Genomic DNA, 23,170 nt, shown 5'->3' on the forward strand with positions numbered 1-23,170 from the left:
TCAGGTAATATTATATACAGGACTGCAACACCTGCGGCCTGACCACTTAACTAAAACTAACATAACCAAATTCTTTGTAAGGAAGAAGACACTGAAAGTAAACCAAACCGAAGTGAAGGGACTAATGCTGATGCAGTAGGAGATTGCAACATATTAATAGTTTCAGATAACAACCAATGGAAGTGGCTGGTTCCCACATAATGTATCAGGGCTCCATTTTTATCTGCACAATTCGTTAAACCTGAAATTACAGGTCCATCATGGCATCAAATGCACAGACCTACCCGTGGAACATTCAATGTTCCATTCAAGAAGGCTGAAATACACTTGAATAAAATGGTGTACTTTTAGAGATGATGACATCTTCATGATTCAAGGGTTGTCCATGGACTATGACTCACTTTGGGATTTTTTCCGAACATCAAATGTATTACCATCTTTTTTTCTGCGGAAGAGATGGAGGAAACATACAAGCAAATGAATATCACCAATGCTAGAGAGCCACAGTCAGCAGATATAAGGTAGTACAGAATATTTCAAGGATAGTAGCCTCAGTTTCTTCAAGATTCCTTCCATTGTTTATCAACAGACAGAGGCCTGGGCTGGGTATATCAGCAGCAAAATGGTATAAGTAATAATATGATGTGGTATTCAGGGCATTACTTGTTTTCTTGTTAAAGGGATTACAAAATGACTAATTAAGGCAACACCATAAATGTTGCACTAACAGCATTGCTAATACTTGGACTAAGCGTTGGCAGATGCCCACAAGGTAGTCACAATATGATGGTAATTCAACCTGTACAGTAGCTCGCACAAGTCTAACAGGTTGTTTAGTCTCAATTTATGTTGGAATAAGTGATACCCCAAAGCTGTGATCTGAAATAAGCTCTTCAATATGGAAGTTTGCCTTCTCCATGACTTCTTTAAATTTGGAGACATTAAAATGATTTTTTCAAAGTTTTAGCAGTGTGCCCTACTGGAAGTAAACAAATTTATACAAACCACCCCTACTAGAGAAAATCGGAGTGGACCTACAACAGAGGATGCTCTCATCATTGGTAGGATGTGGGGTGTAATGGAGGATCCAAGACGCCTTGATGCCTGTATGTCTATTTGTACTCTGAGCAAATCTGATTGCAGGAAGAGACAGTCCGATTATTGTTTACCTGTATTAGGCAAACATATGGCGCCCTTTATGCTATGGACCTACGCTGGGGCTGGCATCTCGCTGCTGAAACTGGTTTCTGTGTCCTCCCTGCTATCACAGAGGGTAGGACCTGGTCTCGCAGGCGAGCACTCCTGTGAAGAGTGGGAGGCCACCTGCTGTGTAGCAGAGACGGGGCCACATGCTGCTAAGTCCCAGATTGCAAGCTTTGTGTCTCTGAATTATGGAATCAGAGCACGAGCGCAGCTGATGGCAAATGTGCTGCTGGTGAGTCTCGGCATGGGTCAGAAGTCTTGTTGACTGGTACAGATATGTCCTCTTGCATCTTTGCTGCGTACGCGTCAAATTGCGCCATGGAGGAGTGTGCCTGTGAGGCGATACGCGCACTGCATTTGCACCGACTCCATTGGATTGCATGGTGCGATTGTAGTGCGTGCCATAGCGTACTGTAGCGTACGCTGCTGTGGGTAATCACATGACTCTACAGGTGCGCACCTTTGTACCGCGATCGGCAAGGATGTAAGAGGACACATCTGTAAATGCTGCTTATAATGACATTATCGAGTGTTTTGTCTGTTGGCCTAGCTGGAAAGTAGGCAGCAATTTTACATGTGATTCCGTACCAAGGCAAGAGTTCCGCAGAGAATCATGTACAGTATCTGAAATCAAGAGGATGATTCTGACCAGCTTATTCGGGTGTAATGCGGCAGCCCATTTTGGATCTGAAGTAAGGTGCTAAAGATTCAGGCTGTATATTTTTTATTTTTTTTCTCCCTCATAGGCTTCAGCTCAAGGTGATAAGTAATGCCTTCTTACAGTTACTGTCAGTCTCTCTCTAATATTGTACAACTTGGTCATGCATCTTTTGTATGTAGTGGGCTATACAGTAGCAGATGACACAAAGGCCAAACTGTTATCTAGCTCCTATCCAGAATAGTTCAGTCTAGGTCAATATTTTATTATTTACAAATTCAAAATAAATATTGCAGAAATACAAATAAATTCATATTTTACAAAATTAAAAAAATATTTACATTTACAACTACAATAATAACCTCTGTTTACATATTACAAACTAGAACACACTGGAAACAGACATCAAAGAGTCTTATTTATTATATATGAATCAACAGCAAACATTGTTTCTTAGTCAGTTGTGACTGAGCGAATTATGAAATCTCCTGTAAATAGGTACAGACCTTCCTGTAAATTGAAGTATGGTCATAATATTGTATTGAAATATAACCATAGAGGAATACGTTGTAATGAATAATAGTCTTATGGAACCCAGCAGGCGCGTTTTTCAGGTGTATTGCAGAGACCATGCAATGTTACATCTTTCACCTGAGCTCTTCCAGGGCAATAGCTTTAATCACAAGTGACATCCTTGCGCACTGTTACCGTCTCAGTTCAGCGGTCATTTATGATTGGCTCTAATAACTGCTTTAGTTGCTGTCATGTTGCCGGCTGCCATCATATCTCTGTATGAAGACTAGTTCCAAGTTGTAAACGATGCATTTGAGTAATTGGATAAAAATGTAATTGTCACTGACCCTTTCCGCAGAAGAAATGCAATTTATAAATTAATTTATGTATTCATATTTGCGATAATCTGCCCCCAAGGTAACTACTGTTTTTGTAATACTGTACAGTTAGTTACCTGTGTGTCAACAAGTCACTCATGTCTTTATCTTGAACCATAATAGATAAAAAGATTTGATAACTGCCAAATATAGAATGTGTACATGATCTTGTGCATGATGTGATGTAAACTAATTGCTTAAGTTACTGAGAATCATACATGTCTGTGCTTTAAGTATCTGCTTTTCACCACTATATATTGTAGCCCTTATGTATTTAAGTGTTTCCTTTATTCTGCCAGTTACCCTCATAGACTTTTTATAATTTTAATGCATTTATTTGGTTTCTGTCCAAGTTCAAAATACATAGGCCTCAGTGAATGAATATAAATAACCCAAATGGCATTTATAGGGTCATGAATGCAGAGGTTAAATTGGTGGTTCCCAAACTATTTTGTATTGTGACACCCAGCTTATCGGCATTTTATTCTATGGCACCCCTAGGTCAAAAGTTATGTACTGAGAAATTCAGCACAAATGTATAAAATGAAGTAAACTGTGGTTATCTGCCATCCTTAGGGTCTGTTATGTGGGTGCGGACAGGGTTTCTCTAGTCTTTATCCACATATTTAATGATTGGCGACCACCAGCACTGGGTTTGCCTATCACATCCACCATAAATAAATTGAATTGGTACTGGAACACCAGTCCGTGGCAGCCCCGTGGCATCTCAGGGTTTGGGACCACTGGGTTAAATAGATTTTTTTTTTTTCCTCTTAATCTATGCAGTAGGAACTTACTGTTAGTAGAACTTTCATTTTGTTTTGTTTCCTCTCAATGGCCCTGTATATTAGGTGTATATTTATGTACACACACTCTTCTATTTATAACTTGTGCAATCTGACACATTTCCATGTCTGTGTAGGGTGTAGCAGCTTTTCACCTGGACATTCCTGAGCTCATTACATCGCTCCGTCTGTGCAACCTAAATGTGAATGAAGTCATTTTGTTAAAAGATGCAAAAGAAGCTACACAAGCATGTGCGTCACAGGTAAGTGCGTAACGTCAGTCGCAGTGTGTGAAGTGGACTGTATTTGGGTAAAGAATAGCAATAGGAGATTATTTGAAGCTACGTTTGTATAGAAGCATTGTACTCTGAAATGATGAAAAAAACCATTGGGAAGTGCTGATTCCCATCACTTACTCATTTTGTAAGCAACCATTTTGAGGGTTGAGCTAATAATTGTGAAGCCAGTCATATTACTAGGAAGTAGTGACATCACTCAGACACGCTGATGTTTATTTTTTTAGCGCATAGAATGGCTGCCGCCTGCCTGCACTTTATTATATAGCAGAATGTTTGTCAAGTTTATTTATCCTGGATTTTTATTTTTATTTTGTTAAATGAAACTGTTAATACTTTGGCTTTCTGCATTATTTTTCTAGTGGATGTCATGTGCATTTTTTCTCTTTTTAGCGTTTATTTTCAGGAGCAGTGTGCATGATGACCTCCATATCATTTCCGTTCTTTAAGAGTGACTCTTTCTTTGTCCTGCTGAGCAAATACACAGCTGGTGTTAAGTATGCAATGGAGCAGGAAGATGTAACTAGAATGAATAGGAAGACAGATCACCATGAGGATGATGACACGAATCAGTCTGTCTCTTCAATCGAGGATGACTTTGTAACTGCATTTGAGCATTTGGATGAAGAGGAGCCTATAAATGCAAATGACAACCAAGGTACGGTGCCACTTCTCTTAGATGTCTATCTCAGGCAGAATAGGGAAGCTGTGCACGTACAAATACGTAGTGCGGCAATGTGAACAGTTTTTGAAGCTCGCATACTTTGCTATATGTTGAAAAAATAAATAAATAAATAAAATAAATATATATATATATATATATATATATATATATACTGGTTTTTACTTCCCAGTGACCACACTACTGTATATTATACATATGTGTTCTTGCTCATCTAGCCTCAATACTTCATGCAGCGTGACTTGCCTGGTGTGAGTGAGCCTCCAGGTCTCGTGCAAATCTGCTAGTTTTGGCCATTATTTTTTTTGCCCGAAAATAGATGCTGATTAATTTGATATGAGACACTTGTATATCTGTGTGCAACTGAGATTGTGAACAGAACTTGGCGTGGAAAAAAGCTGCAGCCGGTGCATCGTTGCACTTTGCATGCTGATTGACTAAGTCGCACACATATATACAAGTGTCAGATATGAAATTAATCAGTACAGTCTTCTGGTGCATTCTTGTCGCATCACATTGCAATTTTTGGCAAAATAAAATGCAAAAAAGACACCCGGCACTAGCAGAGTCTCACAGGACCAGGCATGCCAAGAGAGGCTGTTTGACGTTACTGCAGGAAAGACTAGGACACATCTGTAATGCATCTTTTATCATATTGCTTTATTTTTTTCTCAGCGCAACTAGTCACATTTTATATATTTAACAAAATGTTTGCACATTAATGGTCCTTTTATATAGAACAGTGACATCTGACGATAGTAGTTTAGATACTCTTACTATTGGTGTTTATCTCTTCCCCAATCAGTTCAACTTTAGTTTACAAATGACCTCTATGGCAAACCAGTTGCATTGCAGGGAATTTCTGGTATAAAATACCCATCTCCTATCATCAGACTAGATGGAATAGGAGCAAACTAGGGGGGCCAAATGGTTCTTATCAGCCTTCAAATTCTATGCTTTAAATTCTATCAAGCTAAGAGAAAAGCGTTCTTGTACTATGATCAATAACTGCAAATTACGATAGGCTGGTGCCTGCTCACACTTCCATTGGATGCGAGCAGAAATCAGCCTCTGAGACTTGTCCCGTGTAACTGTGGTGCATGTGGCTTATTGAATTTGGCCTGAATAGGGTTTCCAATCAAAGAGATACATTTTTTCTTTTGAAATTGAAGTTAGCCTCACTATAATGCATATATGTTTTATGATGGTTCTGAGTACACTGCTAGAATATTTACAAGGAATAAAATAAAATGTTATTTTCTTCCAGGAGTAAGGTGGGATAACGTTAGAAATCAGCGTGATGCTGCCTCCCAAACCCAACCTGCTCATTGTCTAGATGTCGGTGGATCGAAAATCATATTTAGCTCTGTGCGCCGTAGGTCATCTATCAAGTCTACAATGCTAATGAGTTACATAGAACTTCCAGAAACGTCATCTTCTGGTAAAAATACTGTCACAACCTCAATGTGTAATACTTGGAAGCAAAGGACGGTTTCTTCCCAAGACAAAATCGTTTTGTCTCCTTCTCCAGTAGATTCATCAGAGTCTGAGAGCTCCAGCCCAAGTCCAATTATTTTCCTAGATGAAGTGGGCTATCAGAAAAGCTTAAGAGCAAAACTGAACCTGCCAAAGCTACCTGTTGGGAAAGATGGCATTGAAGACTCTGATTCAGAACTAAGTGAATTTTTTGATAGTTTTGATCGATTTGATGAACCGGAGTCACCATTGGAAGATCATGTCCAAACTACTCAGAAAAGCATTCTAGCCAGCCCACCTAAAAAGAGGAAATGTGCCAAAGGACACGTGAGCACAGTTTGTATGAATCCACAAAAGTTTCAATTTGATCTCCCTACAGTCTCGGCCAGTGTAAAAAAACCCACCCCTCGTAAGGCAGAATCTCCTTTTAATAGTGCTTCTGATGTACCAGACTCCCCTCGTCCGGCAAAGACCTGTGCCGAGGATAATGGCACCTTGTTTAGTCCAATTAGATCATCTGCCTTTAGTCCTCCTGGAGTTCCAACAACAATAGATTGTTCTTCTCATAGGGTTAGTCAGAAGGACAATGCTTCGTGTAAAGACAAATCTTACAGTAAATTTGGTGATTACGCTAACCATGTATGCATTAATGTGTTTGACTCAGTTTTTAATACAAATCCATCTTCCAGTCTTGTCAAGAAAGAGCAGGAGAAAAATATGAAGCATAAACGCAAATCTCATAGCAAAGAGTCAGACCGTAAATTGAAGTCGAAGCACAAATCAATTAAGGGAGGCATTCAGAAATTTGCTGCAGATCTGGTAGAAAACAGTTTAGGCGGTGCATTTAAAGACTTGCAAAGGGGTGTTTCATCTTGCACTAGTGCACTATGCCACCTAGCTGCAAGACTAACTTCCTATGTATTCCAAATGGCTTTCTATGAAATTGGGAGGAGGCAGGCTTTTTCAATTAAGAAACGAGCCATCAGTAGCTTGGCAAACCTCATGGTTAGTGAAGTCATTACAAGCGCCCTGCAGGAACTCCGTCATATAAAGAAGCAGATGGTTACTAATGCCGTCACGCGTTTTGCTGCTGACCTTGCCGAAGAGCTTGTTTTTGAAGGGATCATGGAGGTTTGTCAGTTTTCCCACCCACCGACTCCAACTGTATCTTATTGCCAATCTTTTGTCTATGAAGATGTAGCTGTAAGTTCCTATGCTAAAGATTTATCAGAATCTGTAATTCAGGAAGCCTTTATCGAATTATCTCAAGTGAATGTGTCTTTTACAACAGAAGCCGCTATAAGTGTTTCTATGGACAATCTCCCATACGTAAGCGCTGAAGCGAAGTCAGCACAGCCATCACCCACATTCACTTCTCCTGGAGTTCAAGAAGCATCACCTGCAAAGTCTAAAAGAGATTACACTGTTCAGTATGCTCTGTTCTTTACTTCTGGGCTTATGAGCTCTGTTCCCGTCCCTGTAGCTGCCAAAGTCCTGAGCCAGCAACCGATATCCAAAGATACATACGTTTATGTAGATAATGTAAATAAGTATAACTTGTCAACAAAAAGCATTGCTGAAATATCTGAGACAACTATTATATCTTCTTCTAAGGATGGTGCATCCAATAGCCAACAGGGGCAACAAGATGCAGATGGAGTAAAGGCCTTCTCTGTAACTATGGTGGATATGATTGTCAATGAAGCATATGATGTTATACAATCTGCCAAAACGGTAGAAGATTATGCTGAGATGATGTCTAAAAAGTTAATAGAGAGGCCTTCTCTGTGCCTTTCATTAGATGGAGACGCATCACAGCATCACTGTGCTGATGATTTTGGCAAGGGTAGTTTTAAACATTCAATAGGTAGGACTGCAGACATGTTTTCAAATAAATTAGAAGTAATGAAACTGAATAGGGAATTGCCTATTAATTTGGTTGAACAGTATAAAGTTATGTCACAAGATGCTGATATGTTGACTTATTCCCCCAAATCTTCAGAGCAGCAGAAAAAGATTTTTAGGTCTTCTCAAGTGGGTGAGCGTAGTTCCCTAAGTCCATGCTTTATCGTGACCCAGTCGGCACAGGATTACAAGTGGGAAGCCTCAGATAAACATTCCTCCGGCAGTTGTGCGATGAATACAAATACTGTGTATAGTAAAGCAAATATGGAAGGTTGGGCTGCAAAGAGAACGGTTCTGAAGAATGATGTTTCAGATCCTTCATTGTTCAGCCTTAATAGCTGTCTCCCTCACATCAACAACTTCTCAGTAATGTGTAATTGTGGCAATGAATTCTTTATTGAAGATAAGATTCAGCAGAAAGATTTAAATGGGAAAGCATTGCCTGGTACACCGCCTCCAACACCTGTAACGTCCTATGACAGAAGTCCTGAAAGAAGCATGCGAAAGCTTGGCAAGAGACTTAAAGGACAACTGGCCAAAGACTTCTATCCCGCTACGCCACCTTCTACTCCCCACCTGTCTGTGATTGAACATGATAATACAAAGAGAGATGATTTTATGCTTAAACTCATGAGATCACTTTCTGAAGAGGTTGAAAGCTCAAGCAGTGATGATAGTTCTGAAGAGTTTGAAGTATCCAAGGAAACCTGTCGATATGCAGACTATTTATCTAGTAGCATCATATCTGTGGCCACTGACCTGGCTGCTTGTTCATTAGATGATGAATCTGTCCAGGGAGGGATTAGGAACCGGTCACAGTTAAGTATGTTGAGTGACAAATGGGGTTACCCTGCCTACATGAGAAATATTACTGAAGATCTGTTAGAGACCATGTGTAGATACGCAAACTCTATTGCCGGGGAAGTCATTAACGATGCAAAGGAAGTGATCGGCAGCAGGAAAAACTCGTTGTGTGATGTAGACTATGGCAATTCCCGACTATATGATAAAGATTGTAGGCCCAAAGAAAGCGGTTATAAGTTTGCAACTATGAATTTTAAATCGACTGATCCTGTCACTCTTTCTTTGCCTCATTTTTATGGTGGTTCTGGTTTGACCTCAAAATACCCAAGCTGTGAAAGTGTGACTGAAGAATATGCAGACCACCTTATACGGGTGCTAAAGATGGAAGGAGGGAACAGTGAGCTAATTTTGGATCAATACGCTGGCAGGTTAGCTTATAGCGCTATAAAGTCTGGCCTCCAACAGGCCTCTAAAACAATTAAGGTTAAATGTAATAGGAAGGTTATCCATAGAGTGAAGTCTGAAGCAAGCGGTAACAAAGAGCTACGTAGACTGTTGAGTAGAACCCGTCATTCAGACAAAGACAAATGCAGACCAAGTAACTTTACCCTTCGTTCTTTTACTGAGGACTCTGTACAGAAATCTGAATATAGTGGCCTGCTCTCTTTTGCTGAATCTCTAGCACATACCATAACATGTGACGTAAGGAGAAAGGTAAAAATGTCAACTGCTTCTCTTCCCAAATCACTGACCGATTCTTGTCTCTATACAAAATCTAAAAATGATTATTTTACCGGTGAGGTCGTTAAAACATCCTATCCCAAGACATTGCTTCCTTTAACTCCTAAGCAGAAGTTATATCACAGCACAGGCAGTTTAAATGAGCACGGTTATAGTGAGGGGATTATGCAAACTATCGAACAGTATGCCTGCAAGGTCGTAGAAGGCACCTTGGAATTCAGCATGGAGGCGGCCAGGCTACAAGCTGCGGAAAATAGAAAAAAAACAGATAAAGTCCCATATGCTGGAAAACGTATACATTCTTATGGAACTGCTTGCAGGCTATGTAGTGCGAAAGAGCCGAATGGTAACCCTGTGTCCTCGTGTCACTTCTTGCTGGGACAAGATGTTTCCAGAAAAACTAAGCAATGTTCTAAATCCAAGCAAAATGCTTGCCAAAAATCCAGACTTTTTCATCTTAAAATCCCTAAAATCCACATTGACTTTGATAAGCGAGCAGCGATTGCCGATAAAATTGTGAGTGCGGCTATTGAAAAAGCTGAGCGCGAGCTAAGTAATACAAGTTTGGCAGCAGATAGTGGCATTGGACACGATGGGGTCAGCTTTGCAGAAAGCCTTACCACAGAAATCATGATGTCTGCTATGAAGAACATCGGACATGTTTTTAACATCAGGTAAGTTGTAATGCTGATGTTCAACATCTGTATAAATATTTTTATCAGTAATTATTTACTTATGTATGTTAAACCGGTTACTTGAAAACGTCCTGAAAGTTTAAGATTTGTTAACTACAGTATTACAATAGCTCATCAGTGTGTCTCACTCCTTTTCTTTGGTGATAGTGCTGCCTAATTTTCCTGCTGTTGAGGTAGCACTATTCAGTTGGAGTGCTCAGTGGTTCTCAAACTCTGTCCTGAGGACCCCACACAGTTCACATTTTCCAGGTCACCTAGCAGGTGCACAGGTGTAGTCATTACTCACTCACTGACACATTTTTAAAAAAAGCCACAGGTGGGGATTATTTGACTTGTGATTCAGTGAGGAGACCTGGAAAACATGCACTGTTTGGGGTCCTGAGGACTGAGTTTGAGAACCTCTGGAGTAGCCTTTTCAAAACATGTGACCATATGCAGTCTTATGGCCCCATGAATCGCTCCCACTGCCCCCGGACATGGAAGGCCTCCTAAGTACAGAGCCCAGTGTCAGGGACATACAGTATGGAGTGGAATGTAGTTTCTTGGCTCAGTCCAGGCCAATTAAACATCATTTGTTGTGAAGGCTGAAAGGACAACTGCTGTTATCTAGTCAGTGCTCCTAACACACTTTAAGCCTTAATGTCAGACATACAGTACTGAAGGTGGGAATGGGGGGGGAGGTTAGTGTTGCCCATATGAGAGGAGCTTTGCACATTGAATCCCTGTCGTGCAGTTGTATGAGCGGATCAGGATAGTGTTTAATATTAGGGTGGATGGGCACCTTTATTTTGCTTTCAGATTGACCTTTAATATAGTGCAGTGTAATTTACTTTTGTAGCTGCTTGTGTAAATGTTTTCTATGACAAAGGCACCAAACATTATCATGGACTGCAATTGCAGCCTGTAAAAAAGAGCAATCTTAAAATTGTAGTATATGTTACATAATTATATTGTACTTTTTAAGGGTGAATTACCCTTATAATCACATAAAAGACTCAACATTGTTTCGGTTTTCTTCAGTTCTATTGATAAAGATGGCTTTCAGTCAGTGGACTCTGTGACCAGCCAACAGACCAGTGTCAGTGTGGGTGATGACAGCACCGGCAGCTGGTCCAATCTCAGTTTTGAAGATGAACACCAAGATGAAAGCAGCAGTTTTCTTCACCTCAGTGACAGGTATACTGAGAGCAGTATTCTTATTAGTAATATTTATGTGTATAGTGACAGCACATTCCACAGCACTTTTACAGTTTGGAACAAACATGGAGATAAAACAAGGCTAGGTATTAACAGACAGAGAAAGAGGACCCTTCCTGCTAGCTTCCAAGCTACGGGACAATGTATTATGTACCCCAATATTAATGTTGGTTGTGATAGTGTTCAAGTCTACATTTCCTCTTTAATTCTAATATGCCCTTAAAGTTTCACAATAGAGAAATTGGTATTTACTGAGCTTTCCAATTATGTGACTTGTTATATTTTTGTGCGTGGGTAATTACATTTCTGATATAACAAATATATATATATATATATATATATATATATATATATATGCACACACATATACTTCAATGGCGCAATTTAGTATGAAACCCTATAAGGGTCATTGTTGAAGGAAACCTTTTCAGTCCGGGCAATTTGCGCCAATGTTCAAAGCCAATAGAGCCAGAGTCCTTATTACAACTCCTGTAGCGAACTTGATATTTTTCTCTCCGATCTTTTGTTCGTATGTTAATACTGGATTGTTCCAAATAATACTAAAAAAGACCCTCTCACCAAAGAAAACACCCAAAATGGGCCCAAAGGCCAATCATTAGATATATTTTCTTTAGAAAATTTATTTTTTATAAAAAAATATATATAAATGCTAATTAGCACATAATTTTTACAAGATAAAAAAAATTTCTTACAGCAATTTTATACCACATGCCATTGGGGGCAAGATGGCTGTACCCTGTTGTTCACCCTTCAGGGTATACAAGTTGTTCAGCAGGTGCCTACCCGTTAACACATGGATCCTTTAACCAAAATCTTATACCCAACTCGTTTCGTCCTTATGGACTTCATCAGGGGTACAAATTCAGAATTATGTTGTAATAAATCCAAACTAGGTAAGGTGTAATGTAATCGATTATGACAATAGCATAAACATGTGAACCACCAGCATCCCAGTCTGAAGCTTCAGACTTGGATGCTGGTGGTTCACATTTTTGTGCTATTGTCATATTGTCACATGCTTGTGCTATTGGCTCTATTGGCTTTGAACATTGGCGTAAATTGCCCGGACTGATAAGGTTTCCTTCAACATTGACCTTTAGAGGGTTTCATATTAAAATTGCCCCCTTGAAGAATTTTTTTGTATGCTTTGTTTTTGATTCTTACTAACAGGGAATCTACTGGTATGGTGCAGCATTTGTATTGTAGTGCAAGATAATGGTATTCTTTGAATATATATATATATATATGTAAATAATATAATCACCTAATCCTTATTTTGCCCTGTTTCTGCCTCATACCATTGTACCATTTGAGGTCTATCTGCTCTTATTCAGCAGAAGCTGTTAGAGCCACAGTAGCTGAGTGTAGTAAGAGATTAGAGGCTTTCCCCAAATGTCCTCCATTTCCTGTACAATAGGTGTTTATATAAAGTCTCAGGCATTTGTGAGCAGTCAGGGAAATTCCATTCTAGGAGTAACCTCCCTTACTAGCAAGTTAATGAATGTCTGTTATAAAATATATGTAATCCAGTTACACTGAGAGGCTATATGTGGCTAAGCCGTTTTACCGTGAGCATTTTTTCAATATTTATTAACGTTTATATAGTGCCAGCATACAGAGCAGCACTTTACAGTTGGGAATAAAACAGGTATGGGTATTGGTAGACAGCCAAACAGGTAAGATAGGCCACTCACAGCTTACATCCATAACTATTACAATTGGGGTGGCCGAGTGTCGCACCAATAATTCTGTTTCACTCCTTTGTTTAACAGGAGCGAATGAGGTTAATACAGCTGGAATGCAGCATATGGTACACTTGGACACATACTTAACTTTCACTGGTTGCCCGATCACACTATGTGCCATATAAACTTATTCTATCTGTATATGAAACCATAATAAGATCCAATTAAACCATTGGCATACCACGCCTTGCTATGCAAGCAATTGGTTTTTTTTCCTGTGACCTTTTAATCACTCCTTTATATTAGCAAGATATATATGAGGCTCCAATATTTCTGCCTGTGAATATTTGGAACGCTAGATTAGTTTATGGAAGCCAGCTTTTGCAGTGTAATAAATGATTCATTCTTTAGCCATGATCTTTCTATCTGAGGCTGTTCAATATTGTCTTCTTCTGGTAGTAATGGTAACAGCAGTAGCTGGAGCAGTCTGGGATTGGAGGGAGACATGTGTGAAGAAAATGTATCCTTCCCGCCTTCAGACAGGTTGGTTTAGTTATAGGTATTGCATGCAAGTAGGTTAGTCCGTTATTATGTGCATGACCTCTTCTAAGATACTTGAGCACCTTTTATGAGCTTGCATGTTGGACCTGTCTGTCCGAACATTCATTTTTAATTTCTAACATTATTTATTTTCTGATGATCTTTCTACAACTTATTTGCTATCTGTTCTTCTGTTTATTACTAGTTCATTTTTTGGAATAGAAATATAGTTTCATTAGAACATTTCCCAACAAAGCACCACTAAACATACGATCTAGTTTGAACACATCTGGAAATATACATGTTTCAAGGATAATTGAGGTTCAGGTGTCATCACCAGACATCACCTTTTCCAAAGTGATAGAAGCTAGTGAATCCCTTCTCTCCTAAGCAGCTGGTGTGTGCCTGTGTACAACCTCGGACATATTGTTTCCATAAGCTCAGAGACATTGCTATATATAATGTGTTTTAGTAGTGGGCAGACATGTGCTTACATGTGATTAGTGAATTTGTTTATCACTAATATTGTAGCTTGAAACTTATCACTGGGAAGGTTTTATTTTCAGGAGAGGAAAATGTAGGAGCAGGTCCCGCACCTGTTGATCCACGTTCCACCACTTTCACCTACCAGCAACACCAGCACTTGTCTGGCTTTCTGTTGCTGCTGGATCCCCGTGCATTACTAATCCTCAGCTACATCTAGTATGTTTTTCTATAAGTTAATCAAAGAATCAGTTATTTGCAATCGCTACAGTACGATAGACAATAAGCCCTTTGTCACAGGTTATATGTGAATGTTTCCAGCATGCATAGGACATCATTGGCTATCCATCTGTTGTGGCATGCTCTACTGACTCAGAGAGCATTCTGGGAGATCAGCAGCTCTAGTACCAAACCCTCTTCTCCTTGTGTGCAGTATTTAGCATGATCACGTTTCGGTGCCGTGACCTGATCCAGTTAACCTTTTATTTTCTTGTTCACTTTTATTTCTGCATGAAAATTTGCATAAATAACCAATTTACAAGTCAGGAATCAAATTTCAGATTCATATTTGTTATCAACTAAACCAGTTTTGCTTATTAAAATTTAGTGACTGTGCAGAAGATAAAGATGAAGACCCCAAAGTAACTGCAGAAGGTACAGTATGTATTAAATCACACATTCTCTTATATAGCTTGGACTCATGGTCACAGGGATTGGGAGGTCACTATGCTGGTTGGGTTGATCTATGTCTGTTGATTAATACTGATGCTATGAAATCCATGGAGAAGACACTGGAGGGAGCTGGCTATATATTGTGTTGTCAACAAACACGGGGGACATTGTACAGTACATTAGGGACTCTGTATTAAACACACAATAAGGGTCATTTATTTTTGGACAGACCACACCTCGTATTGTGTAAATGTGCTAAATTGTCTGCAGTGTACATACACAGGGGCATGACTACCACCCAGTGTGGAATGTACGCCCTGGAAATTCTCTACATGACCATCTGCAAGTCTACAAAATGGAAATGTACGTTTTTGAGAATGTAAACACTGTAATTAAATGTCCTGTCTGCTATCACCCCTTCATAAATTCCAGCCGGTTTCTACATATTTCTGGTCTCCTACACAACACCCTCTTTTATGTTTTAAAAAAAGAAAATTAACATTTCCTGTATCAATGTGCTAATTTATATTGATATTTGCAATTGTACTTTCCTCTCTGGCTTCCCATTAAACTACAGTACAGCAACTGATCTCTGGCATCTCTAGGCAACGCAAAAAAACACAGGTCATCTTGTAAGAAGCTCTGACGTCCCACCACTCCCAATACTCTCATTCTGCCACCACTGTGAGCTTGTTATATATGCTGTCCTTTAGTCCACGGTCCCTGCAGCTGGCCTGCAATTAGCTAGTAATGCGCTAAGATCTGTCCTATTAATGGCATCAGTTATTGTTTAGGGACCATGATGTCTCCTTATTTTACTGTACTTTTTGTTTTCTTGTTTGTAAAGCAACAACGTCAAGTTATGTGCTATTCATACTATGCAGGTAGTGCTTAAATTGTTACTTTTAAGAGTTGGTCCCCATAGTTGACTCGCATGTTTTTTCAAATCACCTATTTCTTCTTCAGGGTCCATAGGGATCACCCTGGGGTATAGTTGGTTGGAGTCAGCCATACACCAAACAGTTAAAGCTTTTAGCTCCCATAATTCACTGGCCCTCCTCCACATATACCCCGCTCAAAGCCACAGGCAGCCAGTTTTTAGTTTGGTGCTGGCAGAAACAGTCGCACCCGCTTTTATTTTATGTTTTAAAGTTTTTACTTTGTTTCTGAGCAGGTCGCACTGAGTGTCCTAATGGACACCTGCGCGACTGCTCCTTCTACCTCCGCCGGAGCCGCAACATTGGTGAGCGGTCCTGTGATTTATAGTGGGCACCAGCAGAGCTTGGCTTGCCTCTCCACTGGGAGACCCAGTGCTGCAGCCAGATAACGGGGATGTCAGGTAAGGTGATTCCCCGCTTGCATCTGAATGCAGTCCTTCCCTCCAGAGGTCGCTGTTGTGGGGCATCTGGTTCACTTGTATCCCCTCTACACCACCAGGACAGTAAAATCTGCCGTCTGGGGCCTTTGTTAAGCCAGTAGACCCCGCAATGGGGGGGGTAAGCAATGGGGGGGTAAGCTCTCCCCTGACAGCCCTTCCCCCAGCTCAGAGTGTGATTTCTCAGGTGTCTTCCCACATCTGAGCTGCTAATCCTACCCTCCTCCCTAATGAGATGCTCAGGTGCCTTTAATCAGGGCTTTTCTGAAGCTGTAGGTCTCAGGAGATCCAGTCCTGTCTCCCTGAATACCTCTCCACGGAGCCAGGTTATACTGCATTCAAATCCTACCAGCCTAGTGTTGCTTGAGTATATAATATAAAACTATTTTGGGGAAAGGGGGTCTGGACTTTATGGGGTGAATTTTCTGGAGTGGGTCCGATTGAACTGCTCTGGCTGGACTTCTTTGGGGCATCACCACTTAACACTTATTTTTAACACTTTATATCACTCTGTGTTTGTTTTTTGTTTTACATTTTCACAAATTTATTTTTCATTTTTTCTAACACTAAGCAGCCACTTTCACTTACCTAACACGTCACACTTCACTGCTATTTTTTATTTTATTTTGTGTGGTGTCCTGGGGTGGTTTGGGGGTGCCCCACGCCCCAGACATGAACCGCCATAGTGTTAGGGACTTACTTGATGAGGTTACCTTGACGATGGTGGGTAAGCTCATAACTTTGTCCAAATTTATGCATAATTATTAATGGTTGTATGGTGCATCTGTTTTCTATGTAGAAAGATCCTTTGTACTTGAGAATCCAGAAGTGCACCCAGATGTACCATCCTCTGGGCTCTTCACCGGATGTCTTTCATCTCCCACCAACTTTCAACGCCCACCCTGACGCACCTGGCTTCATTGAGTATTTTTCTCTTGGTCACTGATTTCCTCATCTTTTGTGAGAGTGTATATTGTTCTTTCTTCTCCTCTCTCCTTCTCTTGCCTTGGGCTTGCTTACAAAACTGGCTGCCTGTGGCTGGGGGCGGGATATATGTGGAGGAGGGTCGGTGCACCCTGGCAGCTAAGCTTTAACTGTTTGGTGCACGGCTCACTACAACCAACTATACCCCATGGTATCCCTGTGGACCCTATGGAAATAGAGTTAACAAGGGTATGTTTTATCATAACTCTTAATTTCAGGATGAGGAAGCTACAAAATAACTGGAATAAGTAAAGTGTCCTAAATAAAGAACAGCTATGACAAATCTCAGTAGCCAATTTTATAATTGTGACCATTTGTTACCATATGGCCTGTATTCTTAAGGGAATTTCACAAGCCACATTATTTTTTTCAGTTGTAGAGCAGCACTGTAAGATTTTACTGATCAGAAACGTTGATGTGGGACCAAGTACGGTTGAGTCCCAGCTGCGGATGATGTTACAGTGGGTCGCTGCATCAGAGTCTGGTGTTTCCGAGCTATACTTTCCAGAGAATGCCAAGAAAGAGCTGATGCCTGTAAGCTGATATTTTTCTACAATATAAAACATGTTTCATTTTATGTACAGATAAAATGTAAACACCAATATAAAATACACTTAGCAGGTTGTTTGCCCATAATGTGCCTGTATGCGCTCTAGCACTGAGCCTATAAATAGCTGGAATTATTGGAAGGTTGTGGAAAATCTGCACAGGAAAATCAATTATAACCATCAGTCCCAATACATTTATATAGTCTTCATTCTAACACCATGCACCTGTCACAATCCGTGCAGTTCCTCTTTCCTGCCTGGGGTGTTGCTCTCTGCTCTGGTCCTTCTAGCACACTCTGGTCTGTATGTCAGTAGTTTGTTTCATCAGCTGAGTGTGCTAGAAGCACCAGAGCAGATAGCAACACCCCAGGCAGGAAAGAGGAACTGCACTGGTTGTGACAGGTGCAGGGTGCTAGAATGAATACTAATATTTATATGCTAATAATAGTTGTTCTTAACTACACAATAAAGAAGAAAAATGTGTACTGGTGTTTGGGCACTCAAGGATAAATAGGAGAAGAAAATTTGAGTGTCTGTCTTTACCATGACAGCTAAGTGCTGTATGTTCTAGATCGGGGCAAAATTAGCTAATCTAAATAATATTGTTTTTATTTATTCACCATGTAAGCTATTTTATACCTCAATATACGTATTCTTGCTACTTACAAATGTGTCCACAGACTTCTTACTTCCTTGCTTGTTAAACAGCCCTTCTTGCCACACCATGCCATGACACTGTAGCGCCAATTTGAAGATAGTTTCCGAGAAACTATCTTCAAATGTGTCTTATTCTGCTGCCCCGTTATACTTATGTTAGGGATGCCGGCTGTTGGGATTCCGGCATCAGCATCTCAACTGATATTGGGATTCCGGGGCTGGAGGTCTGGCTGCTGGTCGGGATTCCGGCGCCGGGATTTCGACCGCCGATACCTAACTACATCCTGTTTTAAATATAATGCAATTATTAGTGATGGCAACAAACAAACCATTATCAGTGTAAAAATAAAAGTCTGATCATTTTGAAAACGGATGTAGTGTAATAAATGCTGATGCTTTATAAATACAGTATAATTTAGTTTGCACTGTACAGTTAGCACTTAGTTTTGGTTTGTGCTTGTGCAATATTGTATTTTACAGTTTGTATATGGATACGAGAATTAAGATGGATATGGGCTGTATGAGAGACCTTCCATTTAACCTGCATGAACCAGATTTGGAGATGGTGCATTTAAACCTGTATAAATATGCTAAATGCAACAGACCGATTTTTTTTTATGTGAGATTTAGGAAAATGCACATCGTATGAAAGCCTGATACCTAAATAAAAGATCTGTTTTGGTTTAAGGTGTAGCCAAACCCATAAAAACCACTCTCTGCCACAGTAGGAAAATCCACATGAATAATTTAAGCTTGTGTTCCTCTGTGTGGTATTAGGGTGTGGTGGCAAATCTATTACCTTCTCGTTCCAAATTTCCTGTTTCTACCCTGCTTTTGATAAAACCCACAACCCACTAGACTGTATGGGTTCCTATTTCAAAATATTTCTGTTAACGGAGAGACCCAGATTAGCTTAATGAGCCGAATGTGCGTTTCTATGGTTGTTATCCTTACAGAATCTTAACCACTTTTCTTCTTTTAGGTTTTCAGGCGAGTTAGAGAAAGAGGTTGGAAAATCGGTGACCTCTTGCAAGCTGTTCTTCAGTACTGTGAAAACTCAGAGATGTCCTCAAATATCCTGAATCCTTTGTTTGTTTGGCTTCTGGAATATTGTTAACAGGCACTTTATAGTTCAAATTACTGGAAGAAGTGAAGGGACAGTTATTTTAGCACGAGTTATATATTTATCTGTTAAGAAAACAGTTAACAAAATGTAGCGTTTCCTTTGCATTGTGAAACATTTGTATGTATGTGTAATGTAATATATATATATATATATATATATATATATATATATATATAATTACATACACGTACACACATAGTTTATTATAATATAGCATATCTATGTGATTGGTACCCAAGACATTGTGAGTACTGTGGTGTTCTTGGCAGGTGGTGAGTTGTGTTGGCACTTGTTGTATCAGCTTGGGGACACTATTATTTGTCACATATTTGTATCCACCAAGTAAAAATTTTTTCTACCCAACGTTTTCCAAGCTGATTTTATGTCCTAACATCCTACACGTTTTTCCTGAATATCTCTCATATTCTTTGGAAACGTGTTTGCACAGGAAACAAAGCCTTGTGAGAATAGTGATTGTAATATGTATAGTTGCCCTACTCCACTCTTTCTGATGCATTGAACTTCATAATATCTAAAAACAAGTTTTGCATATTTGCCAGGCACATATATATCAATATAGATAGGGATCTGCCACAAAATCTACAACAGATTTCACACATTGTGGCATGCCGTCCATTCTAATTACACTTTGCACGTTGTGTATGTTTTTGTTTTTATATAAACTTGTACTTAAGCTAAATAAAATGCACAGGTTAGTGTCTTTTGAGGTACATTTTACTTAAAAATAACTCCACCCATTGTTTCATTCACAAGTCCTCAAGTGATATTATGATTTACTTATAATTTCTGTTGGTTTTCGGTAGAAAAACAAAATCAGAATATCTTAGTTTTTTCCTTTTATTTGATGGAGATTTAGTCCAAATTTGACACTTTGGGCTCAATTCAATGCAACGCAAATTGAATATCGCCAGGAAGGAGCTCCCAGAGCTATTCAATTTAGCGCGCTGTTACGCGCAACTGAAGGAGTTCTTCCCGCACCCCTCCTGGGGTGCATGCGAGCAGAAATCCGACAAAACTACTGGTACGATGCGGTTTTCTGCCCTTAGCGCGGTGTAAACAGCATCGCGGCAGGCACTTAAGTCAGAGAATGCCGGTTCTCGCGATTGAACATCATGTTTAAAGACGCGAGAATGGTCATTCTCCGACATAAGAGTCCTGAATTTAATAGCTCCGGGAGCCCCTTCCCGGCGCTATTCAATTTGCGTTGAATTTAACTTTTTGGAAACTGTACAGTCTGACCTCTGACATATCTCTTGCTCTACTTTCCCTATTCCTTACAATATGAGCAGGCAGAAAAACTACTTTTTTCATATTTTACTGTGTTGAATCAAGTTTGTTACATATAGAAGCTGGCATGTTTAACCCTTGCTTCTTTGGGCACTTTATCACTCCAGAGCTGTGTCTGTTTTGGAATATTTTGAGATACTAACAAGCCAGATCTACCCAAAATGGGCAAAACAACTGCCAGAAAGTGAATTGTAAATATGTGTGTGCTTATTTGTTTTCTTGCTGAGATCCACCAGCACTTTGTGGTTACAGGTTAGGTATCAATTTGCTTATCCAAAACGGCATAGTCAGGATTACACAGACACGTTTTCCTAATAAAATCAGCACTTTCAACTTTATAAGGCAAATTATGATTAACTTTGCTAGTTTGCACAGTCCTAAAATATGTAGGAATTATGTGGATAGGCCACCCAACTTTTGTGAAGTCATGTATGTCAAAATCATATTTATTGAAATGACCATAATTAAGTTGATTACATTTTTCAATCTCACTTCTGTAAAATCTGATTATTTTACATTCATTCAATATAAGAATAGATAAAAAATTAGCTTGCCACGCCACTGATGGCAAGGCCTAAAAATTTAAAATAAGACGTATAAGCTTACTGAATCTACTTGTATATGCTTGTATAGTTGTTTCTTTGTCTGGTAAGTGAAGTTATCAATTAATTGTTTTTCAAGCGTAAAACCACAAAGAAGAGCATCACAAAGCTTACACGTTTATTAATTGGAGATTTGAATTTAAGAAAACTGCACTCATCCCACACAAAATAAATGAATAAAAGTGAGCCTCTCCTTTTACCATGCTTCGATCATGTAATTGTCATTTAGGTCAATAACTATGAGTGTTTAGTAATTTTTTTTTTTTTTATGCAAATATGAATTTTATTCTATTATAGAAAATATTTTTAAAAAGCTTTCTGAGACTGGTCATTTGATAAATGTATATTGCCCTATTGTGTTTCAGCAGCCTTACCTAGATACAGTGTCTCTCTACAAAAGTGATATGTGCAGCATATGAATGGTTTCTATTTTGTGTGTACCTTTTCACAATTGTACATATTAATAAAGCAATTACTGTAAACTTGTTAATGCGTAGTTCTTTTCTAACCAACCAAAGCTTCTTTTTTCCATGTGATTTTAGAAAATCTTTAATTGTTGAATATCTTTTTGCTGGCTGTCAGGAGAACATCAGTAAATGTTTAGGAATATAGGGCCTGATTCAGAGCCGGACGCTCTAACCAGAGTGCTCGCTCTGAATCAGGGCCCTCCTACCTAAAAATGGAGCGGCCTCCTGGCCGCTCGCATAGCTGTGGGTGACCACCCACAGCTTATGCGAGCGGCCAAAAAGATGGTCGCGTTGGTCAAGACCATCGTAACCATCGGGCTTGCGACGAGACCCTGCGGTAGGGTCTCTCTGCCGCAAGCCCAGGAGTGCTTTTGGCTCTATCAGAGCCAAAAGCACTCACACTGACATCACTAGTGATGTCAGTGGGGTCGGCCCCAGATGGTAGGCGTTCCCATGGGAACGCCTCCGTCTGGGCAGCAACGCCCCCAGCACGCCCACCAAAGGGGGCATGCTGTCACTCACCATCAACAGCACGCCCCCTTTGGTGCGAGACCCATAGCGACCACTTGGCTGTCGCTATGCGAGTCTCGCGCATGCGCACGACGGAGCTCCCTCCGTCGTGTGCATGCACATTAGGGCACCATCGACCCGCTTGCGAGCGCTCAGTGCTCGCAAGCGGGTCTGAATTAGGCCCATAATCCTCTATAAATACATCATGTAGCAGCACTCAATGTACAAAAGCATGTAGACAAAAACAAGAGATCCAGATTGAGGAAGATATGATCTAAGTGACTTTCTACTTCAGGGTCCATAGGGGTCCACAGGGTGACCTTGGGGTATAGCTGGATCCTCGGGCACCACGGAGTTAAAGCTTTCAGCTGCTCCCAGGATGCACTTGGGTCCAACCTCCCCTATACCCCGCCCCCGAGCCACAGGCACCTCAGTTTAAGATGGTGCCCGGCCGGAGTCGGGTTACCCTGCGGGGGGGGGGCTGCAGGAGCAGCCCCCTAAAGCTTTTTTAACTTAGTTAAATTTATTTATTTTTTTGACTATAGTTTTTTTCTCCAGAGCGGCAGCGCTGGGCTGTCTGTACAGACGCCCACGCTGCCGCTCCTCCCTGCTGGCGCCGCGACGCCAGCACTGAACTGGGGATCGCGGCAGGGGAAGCCAGAGTCTGTACTAGCCGGACTCTGGTTTCCCCCAAGACTGCTGCCGGAAGACGCCGGGGAGATTAAGGTAAGCTAATCAGCGGTGCGCGGGTTCCTTGTAAATGCAGTCCCATGCCCCCGGTCTAGGGGACAGATCGGGGGCGCTAGCGGTGGCGGCGGGCCCCCCCTCCAGCGGAGGCATACCCCGCCAGACCACTAGAC

The 23,170-nt window shown here is 40.4% G+C and overlaps 1 protein-coding gene across 2 annotated transcripts in view; it reads left to right on the forward strand.

Moving 5' to 3' along the window:
- AKAP11 (A-kinase anchoring protein 11) overlaps positions 1 to 21,818 on the forward strand; it is a 54,551-nt gene extending 32,733 nt beyond the window's left edge. Inside the window, exons 5-12 of one of the 2 annotated variants that reach the window (XM_088442047.1) lie at positions 3,674 to 3,799; positions 4,226 to 4,490; positions 5,782 to 10,114; positions 11,156 to 11,311; positions 13,498 to 13,581; positions 14,669 to 14,715; positions 17,466 to 17,626; positions 19,280 to 21,818. In XM_088442047.1, the coding sequence (XP_088298173.1) occupies positions 3,674 to 3,799; positions 4,226 to 4,490; positions 5,782 to 10,114; positions 11,156 to 11,311; positions 13,498 to 13,581; positions 14,669 to 14,715; positions 17,466 to 17,626; positions 19,280 to 19,414 (5,307 nt within the window). In that variant the 3' untranslated portion in view covers positions 19,415 to 21,818. The remainder of the gene's footprint in view (positions 1 to 3,673; positions 3,800 to 4,225; positions 4,491 to 5,781; positions 10,115 to 11,155; positions 11,312 to 13,497; positions 13,582 to 14,668; positions 14,716 to 17,465; positions 17,627 to 19,279) is intronic. The other variant, XM_088442117.1, reaches the window with a different exon arrangement.
- The last annotated feature ends 1,352 nt before the right edge of the window (positions 21,819 to 23,170 follow it).

This window comes from Taudactylus pleione, unplaced genomic scaffold (assembly GCF_031769625.1).
Source record: "Taudactylus pleione unplaced genomic scaffold, aTauple2 ptg000005l, whole genome shotgun sequence".
Taxonomy (NCBI): domain Eukaryota; kingdom Metazoa; phylum Chordata; class Amphibia; order Anura; family Myobatrachidae; genus Taudactylus; species Taudactylus pleione.